General features: G+C 40.5%; 1 protein-coding gene across 1 annotated transcript; it reads left to right on the top strand.

Annotated features, from left to right (window-relative positions):
- Positions 1–6,216: 6,216 nt before the first annotated feature.
- On the top strand, positions 6,217–9,263 carry LOC127185357 (melanoma antigen preferentially expressed in tumors-like). Its single transcript, XM_051141848.1, has 3 exons — positions 6,217–6,506; positions 7,418–8,002; positions 8,750–9,263. Exons 1-3 carry the CDS (start codon positions 6,217–6,219, stop codon positions 9,261–9,263), a joined length of 1,389 nt encoding a protein of 462 aa, XP_050997805.1.
- Positions 9,264–13,355: the final 4,092 nt, after the last annotated feature.

Below are 13,355 nucleotides of genomic sequence, written 5' to 3'. Positions count from 1 at the left end.
CAAATATATATTTTTTATTCCACACTATATAATACACACACACACACACACACACACACACACACATATATTGGCTTTGAGTTTCTCTGTTTAACCTTGGCTGTCCTGGACTCACTTTGTACAGCAGGCTGGCCTCAAACTCACAGCGATCCTCCTGCCCCTGCCTGCCGTGTGTTGGGATTAAAAGCCTTTGCCAACATGCACAGCTTATAATATGTATGTATATATTTAATAAAAGTAAAATAATGACTGATTGTGTGAAGTAGAAGGATTATAGGAAAAGGAAGAGGGATGGAGGGAGAAAGAACATCATCAGGTCAATACGAGTAGGGAACAATTGCGTGTATGTCTACATATGTATTACATATATGTGTGTAAATACATCTTTAAATACTGCATATGAGAGAACCTATGTTACATTTGTCTTCCTGAAATTGCCTGCATCAATGTGTAACTGTTCCTTTTCCCTACATCCTCCTCAGCATTTGTTATTTGTTTTCTTCTTTATTTTAAACAAAAGTGTTTTTTGTTTTATGTTGTTTTGTTTATCGAGACAGGTTTTCTCTTTTAGTCCTGGCAGTCCTGGACTTGGCTTTGTAGACCTTGCTGGCATCGATTTCACAGAGATCTGCCTAACTTTGCCTCAGGGGTGCTGGGCATAAAGGCATCCCAAACCCAGCTTTTTGCTTCCTTTCTTCCTTTCCTTTACCTTTCTTAATTTCTTCTTTTTTGCCCCTCGAGACAGGGTCTCTCTGTGTAGCCTTGGCTGTCCTGGAATCTCTTTGTAGACCAGGCTGGCCTTGAACTCACAGAGGGGTACCAGATTGCTGGGAATATAGGCCTGTGCCACTGTGCCCAACTCTGTTTCCTTCTTCTTAAAAAATTATATATTATTTTAAAATTGCGTGTGTTTGTGTATACACATGAACGCAATGCCCTTGGAGGGAAGAAAAGGATGTCAGATCTCCTAGAGCTAGAGTTAGCAGGAGTTGTGACCTACTTGATACGGGTGCTTGGCATCAAACTTGGGTCCTCTCGAAGGGCAGTGAGCCATCTCTCCGGCCTGTCACTCTACTGTTTAATTAAACAGCTGTAGGAGAACATTTTTACTAAGCTCCAGAAAGAGGAAATAGAACATCGAAACAAAGCACAGCAGAGCAGAGGATGTTGGGTGAACAGCTGCCTGCATGCTGGCCTCACCTCTCAGACTAGGCCACATGCAAGGTAACTGGCTAGGGGGGCTCAGCCTTGCATGCTACCATTCTCTAGTTGCCTGATCTTTGGAAATTTCATATCCGTTAAGAATCTTTCAAATTGCTGCTATAATGGCAGAATCATGATTCAATTATACCTCAAAATTAAATGAGAGATGTATTTAAAGGCTAAAGTAAAATATCTGTCTCTAAGCGCTCAGTAAATATTATCTTCATCTTCCTTTAATATTAATCCTTCCTAGAAAAGAGCAACTGGCCTCAGGCTTGGAGGGGCGTAATGTCTAACTGGGCCTGGCTGTTACTTGTTTTCTTGATCCCTCCGTTTCTGACTGGGACCATATACTTTCAGAATGCTTTTGATGAACATTTATCTAATGACTATGATGTTTAAGATTACAAAATCCATTTATTGGACATTTGTATTCCTTTGAGAACTGTTCGGTGCATTTGGCATGTGTTGATTTGGTGGTTTCTTTATTTCTCGATTAAATGATAGTGTGTAGATATTAATCATGTCAGCTAGTGGGAAAGCATTGTGGCCATGCTGACATTTGTCTCTTCACTCGTACTTATTTTCTTTGCTTGGCAGAAGCTTGTTTAATTCATACAATCCTTTTACTCAGTTCTTATTGTTTCCTAAGCTGTCTCTAGGGTCTCTTTTTAGAAAGGTTTTGATATGCCTATATCTTAAAGCATTTTCAGCCTGTTTTTGTGAGAGCGGTTTCCGTATGTACCTTCACACATTAGGAACTTTGATCTATGTTGATTTAGATTTGGTGAAGTGTGAGGGGCATGGGCCTGAAATCTCAGTACTCAGGGAAGCAGAGGCTGGCAGATCGCTGAGAGTTTGAGGCCAGCCTGGTCTACAAAGGGCATCCAGGACAGACAGGGAGGGCTGTGTTACACAGAGAAACCCTGTCCAGAAAAAAAAATGATTTAAAAAGTATAAGTGTCCCTGGCTATATGTCTGAGCCGTCTATTCTGATCTGGGGGTCTACGTATGCCTTTTTCCTGCAGTAGCATTCATTTCTGTTTCTGTGGCTCCATAGTGTCATCTGAGAACAGGTATTGTGCTTCCTCCAGCATTGCTTTGGTACAGCTTCTGCTTTGGCTAACTGTGGTCTTTTGTTCTTGTCTCTGTATTTTGGAACATGCTTTTAGTTCGTGCTAAATATAATTGGTGTTTTGCAAGGCATTTCGTTGTACCTGTGTGTAACTTTCAGTAACATGGTCATTTGCCTCATCTGTGTGAATCGGAAGCCTTTCTCTCTTCTAGTGTCTCTTTCCATTTCTTCAGGGTTTCAAAGTTTCATTTGCTCAGGTATTTCACTCCCTCAGGTATACTCCTAGGTGTTTTAAAAGTTGAAACAACTTTACCTGCAATTGCGTTTCTGATTCCTTTCCTAGTATCATGTGTTTTTGGTGAGTGTGAACTGCACAGTTTTTTATGTTGCTGTGAATCCTGCTTCATTAGTGAAAGTGTTAGGTACATCTTAGTGCTTGTGTTTGAGTGTGTGTCCTCTCTTAACCCTTTGAGCTTTTCACTTGCCCAGAGAGAGATTATTTAACCCCATTCTTTCTTGTTTGTATCCCACTTTCTTCTTCCTTTTGTATCATTGTTGTAGGCAAAGCCTTCCAGCAGCATATTGAAAAGGGTTTTAGAGAGCAGGCCCCATTGTCTTATTCCTTGACTTTAGATGAAGCGGTCTCTGCTTTTCACAGTTTGGACCAATGTCAGCTACATGTTGGCCATGTAGAAGCGTTTCATGTGGAGCAGTGTGCTCTTAGAACCTCCAGAGCTTTTGTCATGAGCAGATCTGTAGCTTTTCCCAAGGCCTTTTCTGTGTGTCCTTCCGTTTTTAGGATGTGTCCTTTTTAAGCCAGCACTCTTTTCTGTCTCTTTTTCAGATCATCCCATGCTCTCTGCTCTAAAAGTATATGTGAGCTGTATTACCTTTAGTGATTTGTGTAGCTCAAACCACCCGGTGTCCCTGATGAAAAACCACCTTGATGATGCCTTGCTGCGGGTTGTGAGCATGCTGCAGGACCTGAGTTAGGTCTTGCCAGAATTTCGCCTTGGTTATTTAATTCTTATATGATCTTGATGTTTAAGTGGAGAATTTCCTAGAATCTTTCTTCCAGCCCTAATATTCTTTAGGTTAACTGATACAGTTGGCAGGTGAACCTTTTTCCTCTGCTTTTTCTTTGTTTGTTAATTAGGTCTAATGCTTCTATTTTTTGTTTTCAAACTCACAATTTGTGCTGACCTACTCATGCATGTTTCTGGTTTGCATCTCCAGGTCCTTAGTTGAATTCCTTCACCTGCTTCTTTGTGTCTTCTCTGAAACCCCCGAGAGTCCTATTTCGTGTGGCGTTTGAATTCTCAGTGGAGCCCTCCAACCACTTCATTGTCTTTAGTTTACACATTTGAGAGGTTATGACCGTTTCCCATGCTTTTCATATGACCTATGCATCTGTGCTGTGATGTCTCCGTCACCTGCTCTTGGTATCTCTTCACAGTTTATTTGGAGATGTTAGTGAGCAGCCTCCTCCAGTGGGGTAAAACTTCAGTACTGTTTAGAGAGGACCAAAAATAAGCATTGGATATCCATTTTAGACCATGTCTGTAAAGAAACACAAAGTTGCTTACATCCACCTACCACAGCACAAATAAGAAAAGAACTGGAATCACAAATATGCTGTGCAGTGAACCATTAGAGAGGACCAAAAAATAAGCACTGGATCACCATTATAGACCATGTCTGTAAAGAGACACAAAGTTGCTTACATCCAACTACCACAGCACAAATGAGAAAAGAAGAGGAATCACGAATATACTGTGCAGTGAACCATAGAGTTAAAACCGAATGTGGACCAAAGTGGAAATAGTAAACTGACCAAAAGAACTGGGTGGGTGGGAGGAACCCAGGGACATGCAATGCCTAATAAAAGAAAGGAAAGTGGAGAAGGGAAAAAGAGAAGCATGTTAGGAAGTGGAGGGGAAAGGACAAGGATAGAAGTTCACTACTAAGAACAAATACGTGAACAAACTAGGTAAATGTAACAAAAGGCATAAAAACTAGACGGTTTAAAGTGCTGTAAGGTATAAATGATACAAAGGCACAGCAAGAAGAAAAAATGGGAAACACATTGGGATATACAATTTATATTTAATGTCTACACCTTGGAGATGCTTGTTTCTAGGCCCACTGTTGGAGTGTGAGAACTGAAAATTGACTTTGGATTTTCTCATCTTTATTAACTTATAAATTGGTGCAGATCCCTGATGAGTCAAAGGTCAGTAGTCTGACAGCTTCTCTCTCTCTCTCTCTCTCTCTCTCTCTCTCTCTCTCTCTCTCTCTCTCTCTCTGTGTGTGTGTGTGTGTGTGTGTGTGTGTGTCTGTGTGTCTGTGTGTCTGAGTGTCTGTGTGTCTGTGTGCCTGTATTTCCCACTAAGCCCATGCATGAGGATGAGTATTTCATGTGTGTTTTAGGATTGGACAAGGAAATCACCCTGAGATTTGTGTTAGGGGTTTGATCTCAGTGATTTCTTATGTCACCCACAAGGAGAGCATGCTACTGGAACATTTAAGGTTTATCTTTTCTTAACCTACATTATTGTTTTGCTTGTTTCTATAATTTTGTTTTATTTTTAAGTTGTTGCATTTGTATTTATGATAGGTGTTTATGTGCAGTTGAGTACATGTCAAGGAACTGTATAGATGTCTGAACACAATTTTTCACAGTAAGCTTTTTGATTTGGTATTAAAATAATAGTTACAAATATTCTGATTCTGCATTGCCTTTTGCTTTGTCAGACTCTTAATTTCCCCCTTTGCTTTTTCCCCATTAATACTGTATTTCTTTGAATGATCCTCATGGCCTGTTTGACTTTACACTTTCTCAGAAACTGCGTTCCCGATATGGAAGTTTCATTTGTTTATTTTTAAAAATAATTTCATTGATTATTTGAAAATATCGCATAGTGTAGTTCAAACATATTCCCACCTTCAACTCAATCTTCTCTACACTTTCCAACCCTCCCATCCCTTGACAGCCAAGGGATTTTTCTTCTCCCTTTCACATGGGTCCCTTCATTTTTAACATATATTAGTTACTTATCTTAATGGAATTCACTATGTATTTTCATACCTTCCTCTACCCTACACTAACATGTCCTGTAATTCTTTTCCCACCTTGACACTGTATGTGGCACCCTCACTAGATGCTTAGAAATTCTATTTTCAGGCAGACTGTTACCACATATGGGAGAGAGCGGAAGGATTTTAATTAGACGCCTTTGGGAGTGTTGTTTCATTAAACTGTAGTTCTCCCTTTACCTTTAGGATATATTATCTTTTATTATAGGATTATATTCTGATTAGTCGTTCTGGGTATAGGCTCAGGTCAATTTGAAGCCCCTAACCATATTCTTTTATTTATATCTCTTGTAATTTTGGTGTATCTCCTTATGCCAAGAAGGGGATGCCAGTATGACAAATTATGAACTAGAATGACATTCCTTTTTTTTCTTTTTAATAACAATTAATTTGATGTCTCAGAATTCTCTCAAGATAATGATGGCGCTATCCCTTTTGTATATATTTACCCTTTCCTTTTTGATGGCTTGTATACTATTGAGATGAAATATCGTTTCTCTAAGATCAAAATTGTGTTCTACTAACAGTGTTCATTTATATTGGCATTTCATCACTTTCACAGGTTTATGTGTGTGTGTGTGTATATATATATATATATATATATATATATATATATATATATATATATGCATATATGTAAAGGAGTTGTTATATGTATATTTATATACTAATAGGCCATAATATACTCACAGGCATATGTCTATTGCCTACAAGTAGAGGTCTCTAGAAGTGGCTGTTTTACTACCAAAAATTATCATGTTGTTAATAATGGTTGCAAAGAAGATACTGTGGTTGTTGTCAGATTTTCTCAATGATTCTCACTCTGATGCAGGTTCATTAAGATGGACTTCAATGAACCGCCCACACTGTTTGATACTGCTATACAGTGTCTTTTGCACCATGAGCCTTTAGCAATTCAAGCTCTCCAGGAGATCCCAGGGGAGCTTTTTGTTCCATTGTTCACTGCTGCCTTCAAGGGTAGACATGAGAAGATACTTTCAGCAATGGTGAAGAGTTGGCCGTTTTTCTGCCTCCATGTTGGGCCATTAAGCATGCAGGAAGCCCAGCACAAACTATGGAAGGTCATGGTTGAGAGTCTTCAGCTTTTTCCTGCTGAGAACCCAGCTTTTAGGTAAGATTCTGTATAACGGAGGTGTAGTAAGATACAGGAGGTTATGCCATTGTCTGCTATTCTCTCAGAGGTAGTGTAGGCTAGTAGTGAAAGAGAAGATGAGACTGTTAGTCTAAACCTTGAGTTGACTTTGAAACAAGTGTCTTACAATGTTGAATATGGAATGTAAGGGGTCCAGAACACTATTGATGGATTTGAATTGTGGTATTACTATTTACATTGAAGAAAGACTTGAGTGTTAAGTCTGCTGAGGATTGGTGGAGAATTAAAGGAAACAGTCATGAGTGCTGTTTACTTTTCGTGGGAAAGACTTGTTGGCCGTAAGTCAATATAAGGAATGTAAACCAAGAATAAAGTGATTTTTCTGAGTGCACAGTAATCCATGAACTTAAGGAGATCCCAAGATAACTTTGTTCTGTTGTTCAGTGCTGCCTCTGTGGATGGGCGTAAGATGCACTGACAGCAGTGGTAAAGTTTGACCCTTTTTCTCACGCTGCATTAGAGCATTAGGCACACCTGTTGCAAGAGAACACCAGCTAGCTATGGTATTTTATCTTCCACAGTTTGTTATGGTAATTGTTGAAAAATGGATGTAAGGTTGAGCTTATCTTTAAAACTCTGAGGTCTTACAGAGGGTTTTACTTTGGTAATAGAGGTGCATGAGGCTGCTATTGATAGATATACATAAAATGGAGGCAGGAACAGCAAGGCCTGTGAGAATTAATTGATATATAAAATAGTCAAGGATAGTAAAGGATATAGTATTTGCATAGGAAAGTCTTGCTGATAGCTGGTATATGGAGCGACAAAGGAAAGAGAGATCATTTTGTCACTACATGTTATTATTGATCCTGCTTGGTTATATTAATATTTGCTACCCCTCAGATGCTGTATCTTTTTTTAACCTACAGGAGCCCTAAACTGAGGATCCTAGATTTAACTCAGCATCCTGGCTGCAAGACCAAATGCCCTGTGATCACTACTACATGCACACCCTGTTTGCGTTGTTGTGCTTACTCTGAGCGCTCTCTCATGAAAGTCGAAAGCCAATGTAGTAGTTCAAGCTCAGAATCTGAGGGTCAGTCCCCCAAGACAACTATGGAATTACTAGTGAGCCTTTCCCTTGATAGTGCCTTTAGGGAAAATGAATTTTTTGCTTTGCTTCTGAGTAAGGTTGAGCAGAGCTTGGGATCTTTGCACCTCTGCTGCCGTGATTTGCGCATTAAGAATTTGAGTGAGTGCAGGTGGGCCTTAAGCCATCTTGATCTGAAATGTGTTTCTCACCTGGCAGTTGTTAAGGCTTCTCTCACTAATGTCGTCTCCCTTCTGAAGCACGCTGTAAACTTAGATAGTCTTAGCCTGTCTAAAATCACCTGTAGATCTTTCAAGGGAAGAACCTTTAGAAATTTCCTTTGCCAACTGAGAGGTATGGACCACCTCAAGGAGCTCAGCCTATCCTCCTTCTGCCTCACCGATCATCTTGAACATGTCCTGAGGTAAGAGCTTGGGATAGGTACTGGGTTACAGTTAATAGCCTTTTTTTAAGATGAGAAAAAGAATTCATCTTTCACCTTCCATGTCAGAATGGGCAATGCTGTGGGTTTAAAAACAGCTAAGAAAGGGCACCTTTTTCTAATTGAAGAGAAAAACAGAGTTGCAAAAATCTGGTCGTCTAAATGCATGCAGGCAGTGTGCTCAGTGAAGGTGAAAAGAGCAGTGCAGTAATTCTCTAGCCATCAGGAGATGAAGAGGAGGAATTGAGAGAAAGTTTATGTTACAGCACAGGCGACCATACTTATAGCCACGTATACCCATTGACTATGGGCCAGACCATTTCCCTTATGTGCTATCTCCAAGGTTCAGGCTGGGAATGTGGAGGCTGTCATTCATGGACAGGCCACAGGGAGCTTCCATTTGTTTGCACCCTCTGCCCTATCTCTACCAAGCAGCTGAACTAGTCCCACCTTTAATTATATTCTAGTTACTAAGTACATAATATTTTCACTGAGCTTTCCACACACCTCTATAGCAATATCTTGTATGCATTATCAGGGTTAAAATAGCATTTGTTAAAGTGATAAAGTGTCTTTCACAGATGCACAAGTCTACTAAGAATGTGAAAGCCCACAGCATTAGCTGCTAATGCAAAATATGTGCAAAGTAGATTACTCTAGATTCCTGGATATAACTCTTCTCTTATAGTCCTCATTTTCCAGAAATATTTGTTTGTTTCTTCTTTGCAGAGTACTATCAGCTGATTTGGACTTTTTGCAACTGCCATTCTGTGAACTTTCTTACAGCGACTTCAAGTTTCTGTCTCAGTGCCCTCAAGTCAACCATTTAAAGCTGTTGGATATCAGCAACAATTCAATGTACTGGGACGATTGTGTGCCCTTTTATTGTCTCCTGGAGAATCTCTGTGGTACCTTGCAGCATCTGGCAATTAACCATTGCCTTTTAACAGATGCTACACTCTCTATTCTGGCCCCAGCCCTGAGCCGCTGTTCCCAACTCCGTTTGTTCAGCTTTTCTTCTAATCCCATTACTATGCCTATGCTCAGGAGAATTCTTGAGTATTTAACATCCATGACGCAGCTGAAATATGTGATTTATCCTATCCCGGTGCATTGCTATGGGAGATGGCAGGATCGGGGCAGTTTTGATCCACAGAAACTGGGTGCTGTGAATGCACAGTTGAAGATCATGCTGCAGGAGGCAAAAAGGGATGACATGACTTGGATGACTTACACGGGTTAAATTGCGGACTTCAACACAGTTTCAACTTGATATGTTCCCCTAAGTGGGAATAGGTTTTGTTGTTGTTGTTATTGTTGATCCCATAGAGTTAATACAACTGGTCCTTATGTTGTAGGAAAATACAGTTAAAAAGTATATGTGTGTAACGGATTTCAATAGCGAAAAACTTAGAAGAAAATGGAGGACTTTGAGAGGACCTATGTGTCTCTTGACTATTGTTCTTGAAAGTATTTCATCTTACCTACTAAAATTTGACATAGAGAATTCGGAAAGACTACATGACGAAATGTCACAGCTCCATCTTCAATGAGATTTATGTCTGGATACTTAACACCAGTCGCGACAATCTAACCTGTCCTACGTGTGGCTTAGGAGGGCAGGTGGTGATTGAAGCCAAACATGTTTATCCCTAAAGTTGTATGAAAGTTGTAAACTTAAAACTATGTTTAGCTGTTTATAGAAAACTTTCCGAATTGAACATTGAGAAAAAAATGTACAGGCACTATCCACTGCGTGGCTTCATTTTTATTTCATACTCATTTACCAAGGATCCGTTTGGCTGCCTGACAGTAAAGACAAGGAAGGCAGGCTCCTGACTCGAGCCACTCAGAGAGAGGCTGAACGTTTCTGTGCCTTATCTTCCATTCCTGCATAGTTGAAAATTATCTTTCACTCTTGGAGTGTAAGTTGTATCTTTCTTGATCTTCTTCCCTATTCTGTTCAGTGCCTAGTGGACTCTTATGATACTGGGTCTTTTCTCAGCAAAATTCATGCATTCAGTGTTACCATTTTGGAAGCTTTCTCTCACATCTGTTTCATGTCTGCCCCTTGTCACTGTACAAAATACCGGGCAGAAGGGCAAGGGATCAGCAGGTAGTGATTTTAAATCCTTAGGGCAATCTGGTCCAGTTGTCCACTGTAATCTCCCCGTGGGTCTCTCCATTTTAAAACATAGATGCACCTTTGTCAGTGGGAGGCTGAAGAATGCATCTTTCTGGTCCAAGACAGTGGACACCTGTTTCTCTGGAGGAATCAGCTTCTTGAGAATGTGAGGTCCAAGGTTTCTTCCCAGGCAGGGTGACTGGCAGGGAGGCAGCGTCCCTGACTCTCCAAGCCAGGCAATATGGACTGCAATTTCCCTTTTTGTTTCCTAGGCCTTTGGGAATTGTTTAATCTGCACAGGGGAAGCTGAGCCGGTTAGTTGAAGAATTGTAGGAACCTGGTGTTGGGCCAGTCTTGAGGGGCTGGTTTCTGCTCATACACCTGAGAATCATCGTTGTCAATCTGAGGGGTAGTCCAACTGTATCTGTTGATTGAAGAAAGGAATTGGAGCTGGGAGATCTTCTTCCCCCAGAGGGTAAGACTCCCCACTTCTGCTGGGTAGCTGGAAATCTAACATTGTCTCCTTACCTGAGAAGTGACAGTGGCTTTTCCTCATATAAAAGGTCTGTCCCAATCAGTTCTCTGTTGTTAAGTACCCTTTAAGCTTCCTCCAGCACCTGGAACCTACTCCTACCTCTAATCATTTAAACTTTTATAATATTTTCCTTATGTGTTGTGGTTACTTTTATGAAACTGGTTTTGTTTCTTACTTTCTCTCTTATCCTGGCTATCACACAAAAAAATGAGACTCTCTTATATTTGTTTAATAATGAGCTTCACAACTCTATTCTTTACTCTCTCAACTAATTTGGTTTCCTCCAAGCTTACATCCCAGTGATACCTGTGTTTTACAGCTTTTCCTTTTTCTGCTTCTTCCTGATGTCTCTTGGACCTCTCTCTCATGGCTCAAGCCCCAGGCCAAATCTCTCCTTCCTCTTCTAATTCATCCTACCCTATTGGCAGGAATTCCAGCCTTCTTGTCTCCCCTGCTCAGTGATTGGCTGTAAGCTGCTTTGTTGGCATACAAGGGGACAATAATGGAGTAGAGTTTACACAACATTTGAGACAGAAGATTCTCAGGATAGGGTTGCAACCAGACATGGGAGATGCAGAAATCATTATTTGAATTATACAGTAACCTTATGCCAACACTAATGTCTGGGGGTTAGGGGTGGGGACAATTGGGTGACAAAGAAAATCATTTAGCAGATGTCTTTAAATCTTCTAAAAAGGTCCATGAAAATTTTGATTAAAGTATAATTGGTCAGTGTTGGACAGAAGGGAAATTTACTTTTCTCCAGGCTGCGTTGTCTATCATTAATTACCTCCTGCAGCCCAGGGGCAGTTTTTTCTACTTTTACTCAGAGAATGATGGGTTTGATTTTCTTAATTAATTCTTAATATGGATCATCAGTTGAAAAGTTGGAATAAATCATGGAAGAAGAAGGGGTGAAACTTCTTTTCCTCTCAGGGAGAACCCAGGGGAACTTTTCCCCTTCTCTGTGGGTGCTTAGAATAAGCCAGAGAAATTGGCACCTTAAGAGACTCTTTCCCCTCCCTGTGTGCATTTTGCTTAGACATGGCAAAGTCCTGAAGGAGAGGCTCAGCCCTTCTCTTATTTCACACAGGGGCCTAGACCATGAGTGGGACTCAAGCTACGAAACAAGTGAGAGCCCTGGAGTTAGGCAGAAATGGGTTTTAGTTTTGGTTATGTTTTCTCTGAGGGACTTGACAGAGGCAAAAGGAATCAGGTCCAGATATGAAAGGCGGTATCAGTGTTAAGCCAGGAGAAATGGCTTTGTCTCATACCAGAGAAAGCTGTTTGTCAATACAGGGAAGAGAACTGACAGAAATACACAGAAAAACAGAGACACGTACAGAAATACAAGAGTAAAAACAACCAGGGGTGGCCACCACACATTCATATACCTAAGACAGACAGGAGGAATCTGGTGAGTTTTTACATGGATCCTAGTAACTGGGTCAGTAGCATTATCATATCCTTCCTATGTGTCCAAACAGAGGTGCTTTAACCAGAGTTCACTATAGGGGTGACAGACCAAGTGGCTTTCTAAGGTGGGGGGTGGCCTCTTACAATAATTGTGGTGGTTTGAATAAGAATGGCTCCGATAGGCTGCTATATTTGAATGCTTAGTCATCAGTAAGTGGAAGTACTTGAGAAGGATTAGGAGGTGTGACTTTGTTGGAGGAAGAGTGTCCCTGGGGGTGCACTCTGAGCTCTCAAAAGCCCAAGCTGGTCTCAGTGTCTCTTTCTTCCCACTGACGTCAGGTCTGGACATAGAACTCTCAGAGTATCCTCCAGCACCATGTCTTTCTATATGTAGCCTATGTTCCCCACATTGACAATAGACTAAACCTCTGAAACTATATGAGAGGCCCAAGTAAAATGCCTTCTTTCATTGGAGATGCTATGATCATGGTGTCTATTCATAGCACTAGAGCATTGCCTAAGAAACCAGTTAAAATTATTACTTGAAGATGCCCATGGACTACCAGGTATGGTTGACTCAAGGAAGGCATTATGGCTTCTTTCAATCCTGTCTTCCCGACCTAGCTGATAATGTTCTTGGATGTTCAAATAGCTCTTAGAGAGACCTACATAGCAAGGAATTAAGGCCAGAGTTCTAAACTCTGAACAATGTTTCTGTGAACCATTCTAAAGCAAATAATATTTTGTAATACTATGTATCCAAGTGGTCCTATGCTTTCATTATTTAGTAGTTTTCCAGCCTGCCCTTCTCTTCTGTGGCTCCATCTCAAGTATGGATTCCTAATTAGATGTAATAACTAGAAATTGCGTTAAATCTTTTGCACACACTTTACAACAATGGATCGTACCACTTGAAACTTGAAAGATATGGGAATTTGTCCCTTGTCCACTATCTACCACCCCACCCACTAGGCCAGTCTGGGACTTCTTGGAGTCTGAACACAGAGTTTGAACCTGACAAGTGGAGTAACAACAATTATCCAAATATACTCAAGGAAGATGAGCCTAGCCATACAGACCAAGAAACTCCACAAACATCCTAGCTCTAGATGTCCAGATCCCATTGCAAAACACAAACTGCAGGAGCAAGCCAAGACAATTCATGTTTTCAAGAAATTAGCAATTGCCACTATAATATTATCCGATGAAAACAACTTAGCTGATATATAAGAATTTCAAATTAGCACTTGTTAACAAGT

Source organism: Acomys russatus, chromosome X (assembly GCF_903995435.1).
Source record: "Acomys russatus chromosome X, mAcoRus1.1, whole genome shotgun sequence".
Classification (NCBI taxonomy): domain Eukaryota; kingdom Metazoa; phylum Chordata; class Mammalia; order Rodentia; family Muridae; genus Acomys; species Acomys russatus.
This window is presented reverse-complemented; position numbering and strand designations above follow the sequence as displayed.

What these genes read in the sequence shown, in the direction of transcription:
- LOC127185357 (XM_051141848.1), top strand. Translation starts at nt 6,217, where the DNA reads ATGGACTTCAATGAACCGCCCACACTGTTTGATACTGCTATACAGTGT. An exon ending in GCTGAGAACCCAGCTTTTAG is followed by an intron (nt 6,507 to 7,417) that starts GTAAGATTCTGT and finishes TTTAACCTACAG; the next exon opens with GAGCCCTAAACTGAGGATCC. An exon ending in CATCTTGAACATGTCCTGAG is followed by an intron (nt 8,003 to 8,749) that starts GTAAGAGCTTGG and finishes TCTTCTTTGCAG; the next exon opens with AGTACTATCAGCTGATTTGG.